Source organism: Mixophyes fleayi, chromosome 1, assembly GCF_038048845.1.
Source record: "Mixophyes fleayi isolate aMixFle1 chromosome 1, aMixFle1.hap1, whole genome shotgun sequence".
Taxonomy (NCBI): Eukaryota; Metazoa; Chordata; class Amphibia; order Anura; family Limnodynastidae; genus Mixophyes; species Mixophyes fleayi.
The window spans coordinates 51097526-51120303 of NC_134402.1; the positions used below are offsets into that span (position 1 = coordinate 51097526).

At 39.8% G+C, this 22778-nt stretch overlaps 1 protein-coding gene across 1 annotated transcript in view; it reads left to right on the forward strand.

Annotated features, from left to right (window-relative positions):
• Positions 1 to 22778, forward strand: part of TBC1D19 (TBC1 domain family member 19) — a 123947-nt gene that overhangs the window by 15382 nt on the left and 85787 nt on the right. Inside the window, exons 2-4 of the mRNA XM_075194760.1 lie at positions 7649 to 7721; positions 9702 to 9747; positions 11548 to 11623. Of these exons, the coding sequence (XP_075050861.1) occupies positions 7649 to 7721; positions 9702 to 9747; positions 11548 to 11623 (195 nt within the window). The remainder of the gene's footprint in view (positions 1 to 7648; positions 7722 to 9701; positions 9748 to 11547; positions 11624 to 22778) is intronic.

Here is a 22778-nt window from a genome sequence, read left to right on the forward strand (position 1 = left end):
GTTCTTGTCATGCATTTGGGCCTAGCCCAGGCCTCCTCAGGGGAAGAGCGTTACTTCCCGACGCAAGCGCACTTTTTTAACGTGGTTTTGTCCACATGTCACCACCTCATCATTTTTCTCCATCACCTCATCCTTCATCTTCATCGCCACATCCTTCATCAAGCTACTTAAGGTGTTAAAAACTCCCCACTGTCACCCCCGGCAACCACCAACCACTCCCAACTGTCACTTCTCCTTCAAGAAATATATAGGTCAGTGTATAACTCTGCCCAGCAGGTGGCGCTGCAGCTTGTTTTTTTTTTCCACACGCCACTAGGCATTCATATAGTAGATATAATGATATTAAATTGATATTAAATTGATTGAGATTCCTGCAGCTTGTGTCCTTATAGTTTTCCAGTTTGTGTATGACTCACTTTATTTATAGAGGTTCTAGGGCGCTGTTTAAATCCTTTGGTATTTGTTTATTGATTATGACTTATGAGTATCAGACCATGTTCCATCATGTTTCATCACACAATTAGTAACCTCCCTAACATGTGCCTTTCTTTATGGGTGTTTATTTTTGGAGAATGCCCTATTTTAGACAAATTTATAGATGTGCCATAGTTTCTGTATTTTTATATGATTGTCTTTTCAGTGCTCCAGGAGATATTTAATCTTGGAAATCTTTTTCTTGACTTCCCTAATTGGTAATTTTTCAATAACCTTCTCTCAGACTTGCTTTGAATGTTTGGTTTTCATGATGAAGCTCTTGTTTTGCAATACATTAACCAACTGTCGTATATGGCACAGAGAAATGTATTTATTTTTATCTCAATTGTAGCACGTCATAACTTCCAGTGAATTCATTGTGTGTATAATCACCCAGAAGGAAATAAATACTTATGTAAAATAATTGTCTATTTTTTCAAAATTTGTAAATAAGGGCCTGATTCATTAAGGCACGCAAAATGAACATATTTTCCGTTTTTTATTTTTTTAACACATGTAAATCGGATATCCGCACATCTGTATTCGACTAGAAGCGGATCTGAAGAAGCGTCTCTTGTTGAATACGGATCTAGGTACACCTCTGCATATATGGCACTTGCCATATTGAAACAGACACAATACACTGTACGATATATACAATACACGTGTAATATAAAGTCCCAGCAGAACGCACAGGAAAACAAAAATGATTCAATTATTGTTACCTGTTAATGATATAGTCATTAATGAAAAAACATTAAGAAAGTTTTTATTTAAATTTTTTCCCATTAAATACCTTTATCAAGATGTTAATAATGTCTACTATAATTAAAATGCATTTTTTGAGTTGCCCAATTGCAAACACTAGCATTCATACCTGACAGTCATCACTATCACTCGGCACTTACACCTGACCTGTAGCTGGTGCAGTTGATACAACTGAAAAACACCTATCTTACAGATGCCCAAAGCTTGAATTGGACACTACTGAGTACACTCAAGCTTGGCACGCCCTTACTGTACATTGAGTACCTGCATATGCCCATTCCCCTCTCCCTTCCGCCCATAAAATCATAGGCTGTTGGAGGTATAGTACGTTTCTGGACATGCTCACTGCAAATTTATGCAAAATATGGCATTTATTAGCATTTATGTTCCTTAATGAATCAGGCCCTAAATGTTTTTTTTTTTGTTAATCAGTGGTATTGAAAAAGATGCAAATAGAACAATTAGCTGTTTTCTAAATATTATAAAGTATTAGAAATGCATTTCATATGCTGGAAATATGAACACAGACTATTACTATTGTGTGATACATGCAGTTTCTTTTATTTAAAAATTAAACTGATGTGTTATGTGCTAAAAATAATTAGCATCATATATATCTTATTACTGATTGGGAGTCTCATGAGTCATCCTACCTTCATTATTCATCAGTCATCACTCATTCCTCCTCACATATCCCTCATAACTTGTCGCTTGTCACTCATTGCTTATCTCTTGTCATTTATTGCTTTGTTTTATTTTCACACAATTCTAACACACGAACTTTTCGGACTTCACACACTTATTGGATTCAGTTGAATGATGTTTTGCGTATTAACAAATAGCAATGGCCTAAAATGGACACTGTACAGACTAGTCAACATTGACATCCCATCATGGACTAACCTGTCTCTGTTCACATCCATTACATCAGTCATTAGTAAGAAGTCCAAAGAGGGAGAATATCTCGAAGGCTGAAAGTAACACCAGTTAGGGTTCTTGAAGCACAAGGAAAATCACTCTTGGTTAGCAAATAAGTGTCAAGTGCTACAGCAATAAATAAGCCTCATTTTTTAATATGAATTTTAATTACTGCTCATTGGATTTTTTCGTACTTTTATGTTTTTTTTTCCTTTGTTTTTTTTTGTTTTATGAATGTACTCATGTTTGAAGGGATTCTGGAGAGTGAATCAAGCTTACTTTCTTTCTTCTTGAGCCTATAAATCCATCCTAAAAATAAATATTAATGAGATTCTTTATCACAATATGACAGCAATTTTTTCCTCTAATCTATGACACCATCTCTTACCTTATTATCCCGTTTCCATTTTATTACACTATTTGTTTAATGATTCATTATCCCTCATGCCTTTTAGACTTGTTAGTAGTGTAGGATAAAGTAGTGAGTTTTTTTAATAGGATGTGAGTGCATTAGAGACTGTAAATGAGATTGAATTGCAAAAATATTTTTTTTTAATTTAAAAGTACTTTTATATGAAAAAATGATTGTTCTAAACCGAACTTTGTTTAAAATATTTTTTTTTTGCTCTTGTAATTTGGTGTTTTTCCGTTTTTAAATTTTTTGATTGTTTATTCCAAGTGACATATTAGTAGTGGATTATTAAATGCTTTCATATAATACATACTTTATCTTTTTTTAAAAAATATATATTTAGACCTAATAGCATGTTCCCTTCATTTTAATATTTTCAATTACCAATGAATCAACTACTTTCTAACTTAATGTAAGTAATCATCAGTAAATTATCCCATAATTGGAAGAATTTGTAATTTGTATTTTAATCCCTGCCCTCTCTTCTGATAAGATTCTTTATTCTGTATCCTATTACATATGACAGCATAATAATATTCGCCATTCCTGTTTAGTAGTTAATGTTCATTAAACTAGGAACATTTTCTATATTTTCATTATCATGTTCGCATCACTTCAGTTAAACTAATACCACTACTTTTTATAGCCAAACCTGATTGCACTACTTTCCCACAGTGCACTTTCAATGACCACCTTCATGGTTAATGCTGAATTCATGAGACTTGAAAATGACCCAATTCACTAGGAACTGGGGACATCATGGCGTACAGAGTGAATGAATAGGCTCACTATTGGTTAAGCCCCTCCTAGCAGACACTTGCTGCCGACGGCTGCACAGTATGTGCAGGTCCGTCCAGACAGGCAGGGACAGTGTGCTGCCCGGCTGCTCTGACTGTGTTTAAAACACAATCACAGCAGCCGGGCAGCACACTGTCCCTGCCTGTCACGGCCGGACGGACCTGTGCAGCCGTCTGCAGCCTAAGATGCTAGAAAGGGGCGGGGCCTAAATCCCCCCCCCCCCCTAAATCGCTCCGGGTACAGTAGTTTTCTAGATCCGCCCCTGCTCCACGGTGACAGGTGCACTTTAGGTTTCAGGGAAGTTCTATCCTACATTTTGATCAAAGGTGGTTTAATAATTTTTGGGTCCCTAAGCAAAATAAAATTGTGCCCAACCCGACACTATTACTTAAAATAGAGCCAATTAATTTTAGAATTCTAAAAGTTAACTGTGAAACTTCTTTAGCTAATGCTAGGTTGGAGAATATTGATCTATAGTTTGTCCTGGTAAGATATAAAAGTCTTCAACTAAGCATGCAGTACTTTGCAAGACACTTTGCAAACAGACACACAGGATTATGTGGTCTGCCTTTAAAGAGACTCAATGGATGGAACGACATGGACATGTGTACATTGTAGAGCAAGAGTACACATGTTTTACTCTGTGTTGTTTGGGCCCCGATATGAACACACATAAAATACAAATTATTATGTTTTGTAGAGTTCGACTGGTGGAATGTAATAGCAGGAGGAGATGTAGTCTTTAGTGAGCAAGATGTTTTCTTCATAAAGGAGAGTGGAGCTCAGCTAGAGGCTCGCCAGAGGAAAATGTCCAGCAGGGTTGTTTTCCAGAGCCAAAGGGGTTAAGACCCAAAAGGATATTTGTCCAGAGCCAAGAGCTAAGATCCAGCAGTGTAGTCATCCACAGCCAAAAAGGGTAAGAGCCAGAAGGGTGGTCGTACAGTGCCGAAGGTCAAAACACAGATAATAATCCAATAGAGTCAGGAGAACCTGATTCACAGAAGCTAGCTCAATATTCTGCCAATGTGTGTTTCTCGGGAAGCTCCTTTATATAAAACCTGAATCAAGTGTCAGATGCTGGCAACTAATTACTAGCAGCAAGTCATTAGGCCATTCCCTGATGCAGCTCTACATAAATGAGTGGTTGTCAACTGAGCCTGTGACTCACTTTTTCGAGGCAGCACAGTGTTCGTGGTTGGAGCTCTGCAGCGCCAGATTGCTTCCAGGTACTGGCGGTGACAGGTGCCATAGGAATTTCTGCTTCTGCAGCAGAGAAGTGACTGTGCTATTTTGGTGAAGTATTGGCGTTTCAGCCTACAGCCCCTGCCTGCATAGAAAACGGATGACGTATGAGACACTTTGTAAGGGCTTTGTTGAACCTTTTGACAAGGACTGAAATAGTAAGGAACCTTACACATATAAACTAAAATAAATAATTAGGGTTGCGGCAAGGTGGGGCCTAAGCTGCTGCTTATGTTGCTTATAGGGTAGTGCTGCTCTTGTTTTTGAGAATTGCTGCCAAAAGCAATTTCAATTTCAAAAGCTCTTGAAAGATATTGAACAAAAAGAAAATTTGTGGGTTTACTGGCTCAGAACATGTTATTGTGCCTTTGGAATAAAACCATCTATGTCATGCTTAAGCAGCCAGTTTCTCACCATTTGTTGTCTCTGACAGATCCACTAGCTGTTGTTTTATAATTATGTTGTCTCTTTATAAGATTTGAGCTAGCGCTACATGTTCTTCTTACATGTATATGCTAATACACTTACCGGTACATTGAATAAATGGGACTGGGGGTCTAAAAACAAACAAATGAGGTACAAAGAGTGAGAATGACAAGAGGCAGTAGAGCTTAAATGGAAAAATTCAAGGTACATTGAGAGAAAAGGGTTATGACCTTGGATTCCCAAAGTGGAGCAAGGTAAGAGTAGCAGAGTGATTTACTGCATCAAGACTGAAGATAGGTCAAGAAGAATTATGGTGTAAAGACCTTTCCAGCTTAGCAGTAAGTTATTTGTTATCTTAGTAAGTGCTGTTTCTGTGGAGTAATTAGAGTGAAAGTTCACACAGGATATAGAGGAACGATGCTGTTCATGTAGTTTAGACAAGATGAGTAGTCAAGAATAGCTGGAGAAGGATGATGTGTCCAGAGAAGGCGGTTTAAAGACTGGTGTTATAATAGCATGTTTAAAGAGACAAAGTGCCAGTGGAAAGATATATTTTAGAGAGAGATGCTAAGTTTGAAGCAAATGATGCAGATAAGTGAAAAGCAAAAGGGATCAAAAGGAGACTGTGTGTACTGTTAAAAGTGTGGTGGATGTGACAGAGGTAATAGATGTGATTGAAGAATATTTGGCAGACAGTGGGGCTGTATATCAAAACCATGCCTATTTTTCTGGAGAGGACATTGGAGTAGTGAAGAAATTAGAAAGTGCTTGGAAACTGATAGGACTGCCACATTGTGTGGATATGAGAGAGGATAAATACAATTGTTTTGCAGAAGAGAGAGCATCTATACAATCTTATATATACAAGTATTATTATTATTATTATTATCATTTATTTGTTAGGCGCCACAAGGTGCCCGCAGCGCCGTACATAGTACAAACAGTAAACCATACAGGGTTAAACAGTACAGTATACAATTCCTATCATTTTATTGGTATGCCCTAAAATTCATCCCATCTCTGCTTAACAAGAAATGAGTTTAAAGCAGTCAAATATTTAAAACTGATAGGCAAGAAAAAGTGTATCCGATAGAAAAAAAAAAAGTGATTTTAAAATGAATGCCAATTAACACCAGTTTCTTTATTGTAGTGTGTTATCTGAGGATTGGTTTGGTAATGACTGTCTTTCTCCATTTCTCACTGTCAGGTTAAGTAGTCCTCTTCAAATAACCTCATACCCTCATAAATAATGTCATTTTAATTCTTCCTGCTGTTTCATTAGCAAATACCAAACATAGTCTGTATATGACGTTTTAATCCTTGTGAACCTCTGTGATTTCTCTATAAACCGTGTTTCTTCTAGTTTGTCATTGTCTGAATGTGTATTACCAAGGTTTCTAATGTCCACTTCAGTCAGAGTTAGTATATAGGTAAGTTTGCAATTTCCACTTTTTGTTACTTATCTCAGAATGACCTTTATTTGGTTACTGAATAATTGTAGCTCGCAGTGCTCTTATTATCTGCTCAAGCACTAATCTCTTGAATTTGAGGTAATTAGGTCTCTCATGCTGTCCTTTAACACCAGCAATCCTAGGGCTTTTCTGTGGGTGCTATTTTGTGTCTTAAAGAGAATAATTTATTTTGCAACTTACAGGTTCCCCAGTGTGCATGAATTGCACAAGACATTAACTGAATTTCCTAGATCCAAACTATTGCTTCACTTTTAAAGAGAGATGTCTGTTATTTTGTGACACTCTACACTCTTCAAGCATATCCAATCTGTTTTACTATATAAGATCAGCATTAAACATTTTGGTTCCTCCAACACTTATACCTTAAAGGTACACTGTCAGCTGAAACATACATGTTATGAGCTCTTCCCGCATCATACTGCCTAGTCCAAATTCTAAAGCCAGCTATGCTAGAGATAAAGGAACTTATAGCAAAATTATTTTATTGCTCTTGTGATATATTAAACCAGGGGTGAACAACCTTTTTCAGTCTGAGGGCTGCATTGGGAGATACTACTCATTTTAAGCGTATGTAAATAAAACTTAAGTTGCTTGTGCGACAAAAGTGTGTGTACAGCCACTTGCGGAAGTGCATCGGAGGGTGCACAGCCATCCCACGTGTGTGGTCACATCACATAGGGAACAAGCCATTCTCCTCCCCTGAATGACAATCCCTCCCTCATCTTTGCAATGACATTTCACCCTCCCTGTAGCAGCAGAATCCCCTGCACACACTTGCCTGCCCTTCTGGGCAGCGAGACCTTGTCTCACAAGTGAGACTAAAGTCACCAGAAATGGAGGGACAGTCTGCCAGAAAATCATTGTGAAGCTCATTCACACTGATTCCACCAGATTGATCTCACTGACTAATGGCTGGGCGTTCTCTGCAGCTATGGGGGTGGGAACTGGGAGAGTTTTCACTGGCACGTTGCATGACGGGGACTCTCAATGTTGGAACAGAAATGCTACAATTTATGTAGCAAAGCTGCTATTGGTTTTTCTATATTGGTGTAGTTGTCATTTAATATTTTATGACTAATTCTGACGTCTTAAGAAAGTTTTGTCGCTGCTTCTATTTATCATCCTCTCATTTTTACAGGGTAGTCTGATCAACCCGGATATTAAACTTGAGACACTTAAGGAAGATATCAAAGATTTTCTAAAGGCATCAGGTATGTTCCTGTGATGTTTCCTTCACAGTTCAAAATGGTCACCATTTTGAATTTATGTGGTTCGGCTGAAGGTGAAGATCTTAATCCCCCAAAGGAAATGGGTCAGGTGTATGTCTCAGTATTATGAATATCTTAATGATAAATGCTGTGATGGATTTGTATTGCACTGTGATTATGCCGGTAACCAGCAGCTTCACACTTAAGTGGCCCTCAACCCAGTAAAGGGCTGAAGGCCACATTACCTCTTGGAGCTCAGCCTCTGAACATATTATGAAACCAGGCCAACACCATGGAGTTTTCACACTACCCTACAGTATGTTAACCTAACTCTGGCTAATTGTAAAAAAATAAGTGATTTCGCACTAGGAAGCAAAGGACTGTCTTTATAAAATTATATTGGGCATTATACCCTATTTCAATACGAGGCGGTGTTTATCCAACACATTAAACTGACACAGCAAAAGACCAGAGTTGAAAAGAGAAGATAGCACTCCAGTCCACTAGTAAGAAAACATTACTTTTACTGATACATTAAAATCGTAGTTACCCTACTGGGAGACAGAATGGTGAAATATTAAAAAAAACACAATTACAACGAATAAAGTGAGACGTCACAAAGACAAAATACATGTGAATAAAAAAAAAAGTTGTACCCAACTGTAGGAGTCTATTATTAGAATGGAATAGAGACCATTTGGAAGATTATTTTTTTTTGTCTTAATGGATTATCATATATATCTTATAAATCACTTAGTGAATTCAAATATTACCCATAGTCCTGTATAATTGCCTCATTTAATCCCCTGCATTGGTCACTCATACCATACAATTAATAATTTGTGCATTTGAGGGAAATCCCTGTTGAATCCATAATGATCACCCAGGTTCGCTGTCAATAATTTATCAATATGAATCCCACATGTGTTTTTTGTATATTTCACCATTCATTCTCTCTCCTAACTCTGGCTAGCCTGACTGGTGAGGGGACTTTATCATCCAGTCATGAGCTATCCTTCCGCAGGGATTGTGAAGAGATTTGGCACAAGGGGTGCATTTAACCGCACACCGTTTTCCACCACTGTTCTACATAGTAATAACCCTTCTACAGGAAATTGCATTGTAATTTAGGACATCCCAAACATGGAGTGGTATGATTTTGTTCCCATAAAAATGTACAAAGCAAGTATTTATTGAGTGTGATTCATTATGTTGAAGCTGCCTTACAGCTATCACTTAATATCGGGCATCGGCTATCCCAAAAGTATTGTCCATCTGCAAATAAATAAAAGTAAATGTATTTGTACTATTCGGTAAATACCTCGACTGCAATGATGTGCCATAGTTCTATTGTGAAATATACACTTATAGTGATTGGATTCATGAGATCAATCCCTGGATTCAAGTAGTTTGTGAGTTCAAGATGTATGGCAAGAATTATGCATCCACAATGAACTTCAAGACTTTTTTTTAACTTTAAGTGAAGGGGAGGGTGCGAATGACTGGATTCCAGATTAATGAAATGAGTCTAATCTTCAGGATTGTGGTTAAAATGTCACTGGATAGTAGAGCCTTGACACCTAGAAAAAGGGACCAGAACCATAGGCCCTGCGCTGTAACCGGTAGTGTACATACGGGCAGATCCAGCTGCTCCGCCAAAGGGCCAGATAATTTGCAGATTCACTGGTGCATATTAATATGAATAAATGGTAAAAGACAACACACACAGACCCAGACCTGCTGGGTTGAGTGCTTAAACTTCTAAGTAGTAGTTGTATTCTCCAACCTAAATTTTAACAACTGTTAAAAAAAAATATTCTGCAAGCCAGCGATATGTTGGCATCACATTTCGTGATTTTTTTTCTCCTGATTATAACTTAATACACACACAATGCTTTCTATTGTGATTATTAAAATAATTATTCCATCTCTCTGTCCCTCAGTCTCCATTTCTAAATATACTCTCTTCTCTCTTTGTTTTAGGTTGGGAGAAAAAGCTTCAAAATGCAGTGTATCGGGAACTTAGTGTGTGAGTATACTTTTTTTTTTATAAACTTTTTATTAGAAACATCTTTTTTTTTTTTGGTAAAAAGCATTACAAAATCTCGATAGGTTAATCAGTAACAAATAACACGTGTTTACATACAGCAGAACGCATAAACACTGTCATAGTTCTATCATATTCGGGAGGTAATTGCGTAATTATCCAGAACTGTAAAGATGTTGTTTTAACATTTCAGAACTATAGGGTATGGAGGGAGTGAGAGTAATGAATAGAAGGGGGGAAATGTAGGGACCAGAGGAAGGGATGGGAAGTTAAGGATTCACGTATCAGATAAAGGAGCAATAAACTTGTTTAGAAGTACCATTCCATATTCAGATTCCGCTAAAACTGGAGTGGAGGTTGATTATGATACAAGGTCCATGAGGACCAGACTTTGTAGAAGGAGACGGAGGAGCCCCTCAGTATGCTAGTAATGTGTTCCATCTGATAAGTATGCCAGATCTGACTGCAGACCATCTGGAGTGTTGGCGGTGTGGAGTTTTTCCAAGAGGCCGCTATCTGACAAGTGGCAGCACTGACAATGTGTCTAAGAAGTTTGTGAGCAGATTTGGTGAGGTCTGGGAGGGGCAGCGGTAGCAGAATATTCTTGGGATCAGGTGGAATATGAGTATCTAGAATTGCTGAAGCTAGCGCAAGGACTGCTGTCCAGTATGGTCGTATCCCGGGACAGTCCCACCATATATGCATAAATGTTCCCGTTTGCCGACAGTTTCTCCAGCAGTCAGCGCTGATCTGTGGGTATATTTTTTGTAGGCTCGAAGGGACATAGTACCACCTGTGTAATAGCTTTTTAGCATTTTCTTTGATACGAACATTTATGGAGCAACGAGCTGTACGTTCGTAAATATCCGACCACTCATCCTCATCTAGCTCAGTTCCCAGGTCCTCCTCCCACTGCGTCTGAAAGCGATCCTTAACAGACGGAGTAGTGGGGAGTAAGGTGTTATATAGAATGGATATAAGACTTTTGGAGGAGGGGCCCGTTGGGCTTTAACCGTTTGATGGTAGTGCCTAATCTGAAGATATTGGTGGAACTGTCCCGGCAGAAAACCACACCGTTCTACCAACTCCGAAAATTGTGGAAATATTGTTTGTTATCTTAGTTATATGATTGAGTAACAGCAGCTTGCCCGTACCTGTTCATTTTGTATACATGGAGCGAGACAACCCGGGCGTGTGTGAGTGTACTTTTGTGAACAATCTATATATAAATGCATTACAGTTAAATCTCACTTATACAGATGCGCACATTTTATTGCCTGGTATTTATGAGTTAATTTACAGTGTAAGTTTATAATATACAATCGAAGCTTAGGTGTCCTTATGTGTATTAGTTTCTATGACTATTTTCTGTTTCTTTTTGGTGAAAACACTGTGATTCTATTGCTGCAATTATGGTGACCAAAAGTATGATTTTCAAAATTGATCTGCAAAATATTCGCCTCATTGTACATTTGCCCACAAAGTATGGCATATTTTACTAGCGTAATAGGATTTTTAAGTCCTACAAAAAGCAGTGTACAACAGAATGAGTTGACCATAGTCATCCCAGCTCTATTCATAGACTGTCTCTGCAAAATTATTTGTTCTGCTCCAAAATCTTATTTACACACAATTTCAGCACATTTTAGTTCATTTCTATGGACCATCCATTTTCAGACCTTTAATGTAGAAATCAATTATAATTTGTGACTGACTCACCTGTCCGGCTGATTAATAAATGTGTGCTCCATTAATAAGATGTGGATTCCTATATTTTACCAGGCTTCCAGCACCTTGTCATCCAACAGCACCTGCTGAGAACATTAAAGAACCTCTGTCATACATGAGAAGGGCTCAGGTAGGTGGTGATCACCTCATTGGCTATTCCAATAATGGAATATCTCCTGTAATCTGCTGAAATATACTGTATATTGGAGCCTGTTATACATACTGAGCAATCTGCCTTGTGTGGTCTTTAAAGGTAATGTATCTGGGCCTTCAAGCTCTTTTACCACCCATTAATTATCTTGTAATTTGTGAGTAAGATAATAGTGGAAGTCAGACAATAATGATCTATACATTTTTATCAGTAAATAATATGATTATCAGAGACAATATAGGTTTTTTTATTGCAGTGCTTTACAAAATGCTCACCATTAACTTACTGAGTAATCTCATCAGTGCATGATAAATTACATTCCCTGGTTATTCATGAACAAATGTTACTTCTAGTTTCTGACATCTAGGTTCTATGTTGTATAGTCAACAGTATGGGACCGTCTCTGATGTTAAAAATAAACCATTACAGATACAGCTACAGCTTGTCAGTCAGATAATGTAAAATGATATCACTGGTTAAGAAAACGATCACATTATCAAATGTAATAATATGGAAATTACATTCAAACCTGGGCAAGTCCTGAGGTTGGATACCAGGGGTAAGTATGGTGCCCTTTAAAATACACCATATGGACAAAAGTATTTGGCCACATCTGTTAATTATTGAATTGAGGTGTTTCAACCACACCCATTGCCAGAGTTGTATAAAATCAGACACCTAGCCATGCAGTCTCCATTTGCAAACATTTGTGATACAAAATGGATTGTTCTAAAGAGCTTAGTGACTTCAAGTGTGGTACTGTGATAGGATGGTTCATGAAATTACATCCCTACTGGATATTCCATGGTGAATTGTAAGTGATATTATTAGAAAGTGGAAGTGTTTAAGAACAACAGCAACTCAGCCACGAAGCGGAAGACCACGTAAAATCACAGAGACGAGTCAACGACTACTAAGGCGCATGGTGCGTAAAAGTTAGCAACGCTGAAGAGTTTTGACGTTCCACTAGCATTAATGTAAGCACAAAAACTGTGCGGTGGGAGCTTAATGGAATGGGTTTCCATGGCAGAGCAGCTGTATGCAAGCCTCACATCTGCAAGGCAAATGCCAAGAGTTGGATGGAGTGGTGTAAAGCACACAGACACTGGACTGTGGAGTATGGAAACGTGTTCTGTGGAGTGACAAATCATGCTTCTCTGTTTGGCAGTGAGATAGGTAAGTCTGGGTTTGGCGGATGCTGGGAGAACGTTACCTGCCTGATTGCATTATGCCAACTGTGAAGTATGGTACTGTTTTTCAGGGTTTGGGCTAGGCCCCTTATCTCTAGTGAAGGGCAATATTAATACTTCAGCATACCAAGTCATTTTGGACAATGCTATGCTTCCAACTTTGTGACAACAGTTTGGGGAGGCCCTTTTCTATTCCAATATGACTGTGTCCCAGTGCACAAAGCAAGGACTACAAAGACATGGTTTGATGAGTTTGGTGTGGAAGAACTCGACTGGCTCGCACAGAGCCCTGACCTCAACCACATAGAACACCTTTGGCATGAACTGGAACGGAGATTGGGAGCCAGGCCTTCTCGTTCAACAGCAGTGCCTGACCTCATAAATGCTCTACAGAATAAATGGACACAAAATCACACAGAAACACTCCAACATCTTGTGGAAATCCTTCTAAGAAGAGTGGAAGCTGATATCATTGCAAAAGGGGGACCAACTCCATATTAAAGTATATGTATTTGAATACAATGTCATTACAGTTCCTGTTGGTGTAATGGTCAAGCGTCTGAATGCTTTTGTCCACATTGTGTATTTTTGGAATTACTTTTGAGTGATGTAAACAGAAGTGAAACATTTTATCACTGGGATTCTGAGCAGTGCAGAGTCTGTAGTGATAACAGTTGGTGCTGGATAACTGCTATTAGGGAAGCCTGCTGAGATTGCTTCGTTTATAGCCTGAGACAGCAGCTAAAGGGCACCCTACTCATCCTTCATACAAACTACCATAAACACGTATACGGGTAGTGAGCACAATAAAATAACAATTATTTGAATGTTGTCATTTAGTTTTCTGCCAAAACATGCTGCCCGAGACAGCTGCTCTAGGTCGCCTTATAATGCACATCTTTAATAAAAGGCAACTTTCCACTGGCATGGCAGAATAAATGTAATTTTCTTGTAGGTAGGCAGACAAAAAAATTATTGCATGTAACGTGATCTAGCCATAGTCTTATGTAGAGAAAAGACTAAAAAGAAAAGATGGCACCAAACAGTGACAGGGAGTATCTGCCAAATCTTCATTTTCAAAGTAAAGTACACCAATAAATAAAGTTTTTTTTCTATCCTTTCTTGGGGAACATTGGGGTATAGAGGCGATCTGGCACTTTAAGGCGTTAGTTCAACCCTAGCTCCTCCCTCTCTATACCCCACTACCTGCGTAGCCTCAGTTTAGTTTAAGTGCCTGGTGAATTGGGTTGTTTTTGGGCTGCAGAGCAGCCCAGTTCACGTTTACTTTAATTTCATTAATTTTTATTTTACATCAGAGGCTTCTTCCTACTGTAAATTGACAGCTGCATTGGCCTCTCACATCGCGACTGTCAGTCATAGGACCAGCATTTCCTGTTGAATGGCAGCACACAGCATTGATGGCTGTGCGCTGCCTGGAGCAGGGGATCAGAGGTGCACTGTAGGTAACTCTGCTGCCATTCCCAGTGCTATACACCTCCGGGGAGCCAGCCACAGTCACAGCTGCTGCTTCACTGTACAACAGAGGTAGGCAGGAGGGAAGTGAAACCCTCTCCCAGCACAGTGCGGGGAGTGGGGGAAGAGACTTAAGTAAACCCCTGCTTGGCACTGGGTTGGTGGAGGGAGGTGTCCTGCTGGGCCCTGGGGAGAGGTGTTTCCTCCCTCTCCTACACTTCCTCCTTGGTGGTCTTTCACTCCTCATGTGCAGATACCAGAGTAGGCAGCCATTTTGCAGCTCCAGCTTCTCCTTTTTCTGTCCTTTGTCCTGTAAAGTAGCGGGTTGTGGGGTGTTTTTTTTTTCTCTGGGATTTGTCCCTTAGACTGTTGGGGCTCTTTGGCTGTATAGCAGGTTCACTTTCTGTGCTTTGATTGTGTGCAGCTTGTCTTATTCACTGTGTTTTTGACCCATCTGTTAACATGTCAGGTTAGGATTAGGGCTGGAGTGACTTCTATTTTGAAGTTCACCTGTAACTCTAAGATGCCGTCCTGACGGTCAGTCGCAGACATTTTGTGTGCGGCCTGCCAGTCTAGAGATCACATCCCATGTACGCCAGCTTCTAGTTCCAAGTCGGCAGAGCTCGTCTGGGCTCTGTCACTGACCAAAACTGTAGCTGAACTGTATCTGTGGGCGCTCCTCTTAATCCCCCTGCCTCTGTAGTGAGTGGGGTGGATTTTGCTCTTGGCTCACTAAGCCAGGGTCTGGCTGGACCTGTGGCGGTGGATTTTGAAGAACCGGCCTGGTTACATGGTCTTGTGATTTCGGTACAAGGTTTGGTTTCTGTTTCCTCCCCCATGAAGAGGATGTTGCAATCCGCTATGCCATCTTCCTCTCGTAAACGCAGGCAGGTGGTGGCGTCCCTGCAGAGAAATGTCAGATTGTGACTGTTCTTCCCAGGTGGAGGGCTAATTGGTGGGTGATTCTGATGGGGACAATTTTTCCTTGTAAAGGTAGTTCATCCTAGGCTGTGGCTCAGATACTTGAAATTCCTGAGGCAGTAGTCCCTGAGACTGCATAGCCCTGTCTCTTTACGTGATGGACAAGCAATATTTGTCTTTTCCGTCTTCTTCCCATTTGGAAATTTTGCTGGATGAGCCTTGACCTTCACCAGATCGTAAATTCGAATTGTCCCGTTGGCTGCAGTCTTGTTATCCCTTCCTCCCTGAGGTTCTTGCAAAATGGAAGACTCCAGTTGCGAGGCTGGCCACAACCATCCTTCCAACCCTTCTTAAGGACGGCACAGACTGTTAGGTTGAGGGCCTCATTAAATCCATTTTTGTGGTAGGGGAGGCCTCTTTGCGGCCCGCTTTGACATTGGTGTAGGTTAACAAGGCTGTGGAACCCTGGTCAGCTGTCTGAGGGTCTGTTGGTTGGGAGACAGTCTTCTAAACTGCTTTCCTTGGTGGATCAAATTCAGGGAGCTACAAATTCCTTGGGGGAGGCGGCCCTGGACGAGGGTCTGATTGGGGCACAGATATCTGCCTCTGCAGTTCCGGCTCGTCGGACTCCCTGGCTTAACTCCTGGGAGGCTGATATTGACTCTAAAAAGGCTCCTGAAGCAATTCCCTTTTCTGGGGGTGTTTTGTTTGGGCCTCAGCTTGACACCATTATCAGCCAAGCAACAGGAGGGTGCATCAGTCACTACTTTGGTGGTTGCAGAAGAACGATCTTTGCAGATCATTCTCGATCTAGGTTTGGACCTTGACAACAACGGATGCCAGCCTATTGGGTTTGGGGGCCATTTGTCTTCATGTTCTGTTTCAGGGTCATTGGACTCCGGAAGAAACCAAACTTCCAATGTATTGTTTATCTCTTCTGCGAGAAGAGTTTCAGAGCTTGCAACATAAAAGACCAGAAGATCCTTAGTCTTATGAGCATCTGCAGTCCTAGTACGCAAACATTGGTCCGTGATTTGCGTACTTATGTGAGTAGGACTGCAGATGTGCATAAGACTGAGAATCTTCTTGTCCTTTATGATGCACACAAGAGAGGCTGGCCAGCCTCTAAGGTGGCTATTGTTCGATGGATTATGACTGTAATCCGTCAGGTTTATAGTGGGTCTGGGCAGTCTGTTCTAGATAATCTTCGGGCTCAGTGAGTGCTTCCTGGGCAGCTCGGCAGAGGGGTGCCTCGACTGAGCAGCTGTGTCGGACGGACACATGGTCTTCTGTCTTGTGTCACTGGAGGGAAAGCAAACACAATTTGGAGTGAGACAGAAAAAATATACACGACTTTTGTGTCGCTTTACAAATATTATTTTTCATATTTATTTATACCAATATATATACCTTATATCAATTAAATTAAATTATTTTATAAATATGGTTCACTTAAATAGATGACATATTTTTGTAGATTATAAGGTCTTCTTTTGAAGTCCTTTCAAAAAATGTTTTTGAATTCTTTCTGTTTGGCAACTAATAGAAAAAAAATCCCTTTTTTTAGATTGCAATTTATATAATTTCTGAAACTAATAATAATAATTTTTGATAGTCTGTATTATATATTAAAAGATATATAAAGTCAGTAAATTAAACATGTAATAAATAAGTGACATCTGGGTCAGCTGCAATGTATATATTTTTCTAATTTTAGTTTTATCTTTAGACTCTGGTTTGTCACTTTATAAAATGTTCTATTTGATCTTAGTGCAAAGTGTGTGTGTGTGTGTGTGTGTGTGTGTGTTTGTAAAATGTGTGTGTTTGTTTGGATCAGCAGTATTAAACAAATGAGCATGTCTGTTGATATGTCTGTGATATTTTGGGAATATTAAGGCCATTCCAATGGGATAATATGATTTAATTTGGTTGCAAATTGATACATGTATCCTTTTGGATTTATATATATTTTTTGTGCACTTCCATTTAGTTTATTATCGGGTACTTTTATACACATTTATATAATAATGTTTCAATTCCAACTGCCTCAAAGGCAACACTGCAATATTAGGGAACTACTGAGACTCTTTGCATAGCAAATATGTAAGAAGATTAAATAGCGAGAGATTGTGCCCCATGTTATCATATTACACTTTAAAACAAACAATTTTTTAGCCTGAGATACTGTCTGTTTATTTGAAATCAGTTGATACTAATTATAGCCTTTTTTGAAACAAATTAATCTTCTATTGGAAATAGTGTCATAATTTTGGATAAAACCCACACAGCCCCTCTCTGTTATAAATAGCGTGGATACAATCAGTCTTAATGTGGACAATAAATATAAGTTAATGTTTTTTAATATCTTGTGGGGACAAATTATGATTGTACTATTATTATTATTGCCAGGGCTTTCATATATTGACATTTTATATTTTTAGCCTCTGTTTCATATACAAAGTAAACGATAAATGATTTAGAAGTATATTTAAAAATATATATGAACTTTTCTGTAATTAGGAGATCCTTCCTGTCCATTTTTGGGTTTCAACATATTATTGTTCTGCATTACAGCTTACTAATGGTTTATTAGTAGCCTAAATACTGCATTTGTTATCCTGTGATGTAAATCATACTTGCCCACTTTCTTCAGCTCCCTTCTGGGAGCCAGCCAGGGGAGAGGGACGTGAGGGGGCGGGACGGCCAAAATTGCGTCATTTTGGCCCCGCCCCCTGTGACCTCATGAAGCAAACGCGGGAATCGCAGCGTTTGGGATCTAATTCTGCCCACTTCACTAGGAAGTGGGGCACTTCCAAGTGAAGTGGGCAGAATTCGGGAGATTGCCACACTTGCCCGGGAGTCCGGGAGACTCTCACAAAATGCCGGAGTCTCCCGAATATTCCGGGAGAGTTGGCAAGTATGATGTAAATAGAACGCACTGAAGCATTAAAGTCTCTTCTGGTAGGATATCAGCAAAGTTTAGTGAGCCCATGCTGTCTCAGCAAGTGTATTTAAAATAGTTTTGCTGTAAAAAGATGGCATTTTAGCCTTATGCAGGTAGTGCCTACCTTCCAACAATCTACATTTATTTCTCCATGCCCTCCTTTATCTAAAGGACACACCGCCTTACCTTTTCTGTCCTTCCTTTGTGGTTTATAACCTTCATATATTTTTTATTGTCTTTATCATGTCATTGGACTTAATCGTATCCACATAGACAAATTGTGCCGTAATATAAGCTACTCAGCCTGACTATAGAAAGGTATAAGTAAAAAATACAGAAGGTAGACAGTGACAAAGGAATGTAGTTAATAAAAGTTGCAGGAGGGTATGCACTGACTCACATGCATTGAAGTTTCTGATTTGTGGCTGCAGAATTAGTGGCGCTATATAAATAGCTGCTGATGTTGATTGAAACAACATCTAACTAGTGTGATAACTATTTGTAAAATCTTAATTGCATGGAAGCCATACTTTGTGCAGCTGATTAGGGAAATGATTTGTTACCTTTTATCTGTTTACTAACATTCTGCTAAGAAAACAGATTAACAGAGTTTATTTACGTAGATTAGGGTAACACTTGCTAATTTTACACGTTCACTTTGCCCGCCATAGCCGAGAGCCAGGCTAGAATGCTAAAGTCGGCCCGTATCTCTACAGTATAGCTCCACAGAGAGCCGTGGAAGTCTTTGCAGTTCATACATTTTCTGTCCTATGTCACTGGAGGGAAAGCAAACACGATTTGAAGGGAGACAGCTCTCCACTTCAGGTAAAGAGGGGCTGTATAAAACTAATGAAATACCCACTAAAGTTTGATATCTTCTCTTCAGAGAGTCTGGTAAGATTACCATGATTCCTTTCAGAAACCCATTTTACTTCACTGTCATGACAACATCTTAAAGAGACACTGTTATGGCACTAAAACTGATTTTTGTTCTGTAATTTTAACATAGGATAGCGTGCTGTAATCAATTTAATGTAATTTAAATGTGAAATGTTTACGCTCTTTTCTATTGATATGTATGCAGAGAGGGAAAATGATAAGACTTTGCAGATAAGTGCTACACAACAGTTACGTCTCAGTTGGCTATATCTCTTGTCCTATCCAGCTAATAAGACTGGTATAGGCTACAGACATTACTGTTATCTATTTGGTTTTAGGGCTTGGGCTTCACTTTTACTGCACTAAAGATCTATATTGTATCTGTTTCCAGGAATAAGCCCCTCTAGCTACTCTCTGATTTAATATCTTATCATATATTCACACAGTCAGACAATATTTCAACTCAATTTTGTCAGGAAATCCTTTCCTAACCACCTTTATCAGTCACAAACCGCACTTTGTGCACTCATGACTTGGAAGTGTTTACGGTATGGGGTTACACATGATCCCAGCAGGTAATCTTCTTCTCACCTATCGCACAGGTTACAGATTTGCTGAATTGACCCAAACAGCGCTCCCACAACCACACCCACAACCACACCCACTTTGGTCTTTCCACCACCTATTGAATAAGGGCAATTGGACCCCAATATCCTGTCCCACACTGGCACGCAATGAGCACTCCTTGTTACACACAGTTAGCAAGGCACACAGCAGCAATCAAAGGGTTAACCCTTAACCCCTCAAGGCTCTATGTCACAAATGTACAGACAGGCACACACTATGCTGGGTTTACAAATGTATTTGCAATTCACACCTCAGCAATGAAAGGTTTTAGCATGTTTAAGCAATCTTATCTCTTCTACACAGGCAATTGGTCGGTGGTGGGGGGAGCAGGGTAGTTAAAAAAAAAAAGACAAACCATACTCACGTGATCGCAGCGCCGGCGTCCCTCCTCTCTGCTTTTCTGTGCTTCATTGCTCCAGACTGACTGAATGCTGGGCGTGACATGATGACGTCACACCCGGCAGAGGAGCAGAGAAGACCAAGAAAGAAGAGAGAAGAAAAGGTAAGTGAAGAGAGGAAAACGTAGAGGGGGGGGGGGCACAGAGGGGTTAAAAAACGAAGGGTAGCACAGAGGGGTTAAAAAACCAGGGACAAGCAGCATGGCACAGGGGGTTAAATAAAAGAGGGACAAGCAACATGGCACAGGGGGTTAAAGAAAAGAGGGACAAGCAACATGGCACAGGGGGTTAAAGAAAAGAGGGACAAGCAACATGGCACAGGGGGTTAAAGAAAAGAGGGACAAGCAGCATGGCACAGGGGGTTAAAGAAAAGAGGGACAAGCAGCCTGACACAGGGGGTTAAAGAAAAGAGGGACAAGCAGCATGGCACAGTGGGTTAAAGAAAAGAGGGACAAGCAGCCTGGCACAGGGGGTTAAAGAAAAGAGGGACAAGCAGCATGGCACAGGGGGATGAAGAAAAGAGGGACAAAGACAGCATGGCACAGGGGGATGATGAAAGGAGGGGGAAAAGGCAGCATGGCACAGGGGGATGAAGAAAGGGGCAAAGGCAGCATGGAGGGCGCAGTGTGATCATAAGGGGGCATAGCGTGGTGATGATAAAGGGGCACAGTAATGTGTGTGTGATGGCACGGAGCGTTTGGCAATGTAGTGTGTGTGAGGTAGATAGTGGCTAATTAATGGCTGCTATTTTGTTTGCGGGGTAATGGGAATACTATTTTAATGTTGGGGCTGGAGGAAGGCCTAATTATTAATCATGGATGCTATTGATTTAAAGGTAGGCCTGGCTGTAATTTTCTAAATGTAGCCATTTTTTTTTCTAAATAGGTCATCCAACATTCCAGGATCCAGACAAGCCGCAACTAAAGAAACCAGCAGTCACATGTGGTAAAAGTGAGAAGAACAGGTAGGACAGAGCAGCATAGTGTGTGAAATGTTGTGATTCTAGTAGGGACAATGCCAATGTTTGGTGAGTGTTTGGTGAGCCCAGTGGGCGCAGGCCAAGACTGAACTCTTTCTGTACACACTGCATTCTTCCTATACTACACAAGAGTGCTAGATGTCCTGAAAGTCAGGAGTGCTTGGACAAATGTCGCGCTCCGGGGTATTTAGGACCTAGTGATTTTGTTGTGCTAGCCACGCCCCAATGGTGCATTGCCACGCCCCCAATTGTGTGACCACACCCCTGCCTTTGGTAACTCTCCACAGATATAGCCTAGAGACTCCCCCTTCAATAAACCAGTCATAATCTCCCGCACATTTAAATATTATTATTATCATTTATTTGTTAGGCGCCACAAGATTTCCGCAGCTCCGTACACAGTACAAACCGTACACTATACAGGGTGAAACAGTACAGAACAATAAACAAAAATACCAATACTTCAGAAACTCCAGGCAGGCTGATGCAATAAGCACGGACTAGAAGAACAGGTGAGGAGACAGGAGGGAAGAGGGGCCCTGCTCATGTGAGCTTATATCCTTAGTACCAAACATGATGGAATTATAACAATCTGATATCCCTTTCCCAAAGACATGTGATTATAGCTGATCCCTAGCACCGCTAGTAAGTATAATTCACAACCCGGGTGTGGTTTTTACCCATCAGTATGGAGTGGCACACAGATTTTCCAAAATATGAAATATGAAGGTATTTCCTTTGAAGTTCATATTTCTATATACCTGCTTAAAGAGCCTTCAGGTTTTACCTGGGTCTCCAAGATTCTCACCTAGGCATATGGCTCTCTAATTTACATCTAGTGGTTCTTTTGTGTTTACAATACCTATTGAAAGGAAGTCAATTAGGTGGAATACATGATCAAAACAATGGATGTCTAGGATCTGCATATCTTAAGCTGGTCTTCCTACAAAGGGTCTGCTCAACCTAATTACCTTCTACTGAGTTAATTGACCAAATGTTTTAAAAAGGAAACAAACATTTATCTGAGGGGAAAATCATGTTCACTTCTATGTATGCAATATTTTATTTGGGCCCTGACATTTAATATTTTATTTCATCATATCAGATTTATGCTCTCATCCTGACACTGTATTATAAAAACAATGCTATCAGTTAACTAAAATAAACCTTTATGACCAATGTCACCTTAATTGCAGTTAGCTTGCAAGTGACCCATTCTTCCTATTGTCCTATGTACCATTGCTGGTGTTTTAGTCAACCCGTTGTCACTAGATGTACTGTGGGTTGTTCTCTTGCAGTATATCACCATTTCCTATGCAGTTGGTGATTTATTCTGTTAATAGTGCTATTGTGAGATGTGCCCTTGGATGTTATCGGATATCACCTAATACAACTATGCTTTATCATTAATCTAATATCTAATTAGGATGAACTGGTGATAATTTCTATTCATCTGAGTTGCTGAAATGCAGAGGAGGAATACCCCTAAGGGTACTCTGATCAATAGAAATTATATCTGCTTCCTCCTAATTATATATTAGATTAATGATAGGGCATTGAAGCCGTTGGTTGTGGCTGTATGAGGGTGTAATTATTAGGATGTTTATTATATCCTTTATACAAACAGCAATGCTGTATTTGGTGAAATCCTATAGCATTCAGGGGAAGATCTCACAAAAGCACTCACAATTTGCCAGAATAAGCCACCAACAACCTAGGGAAT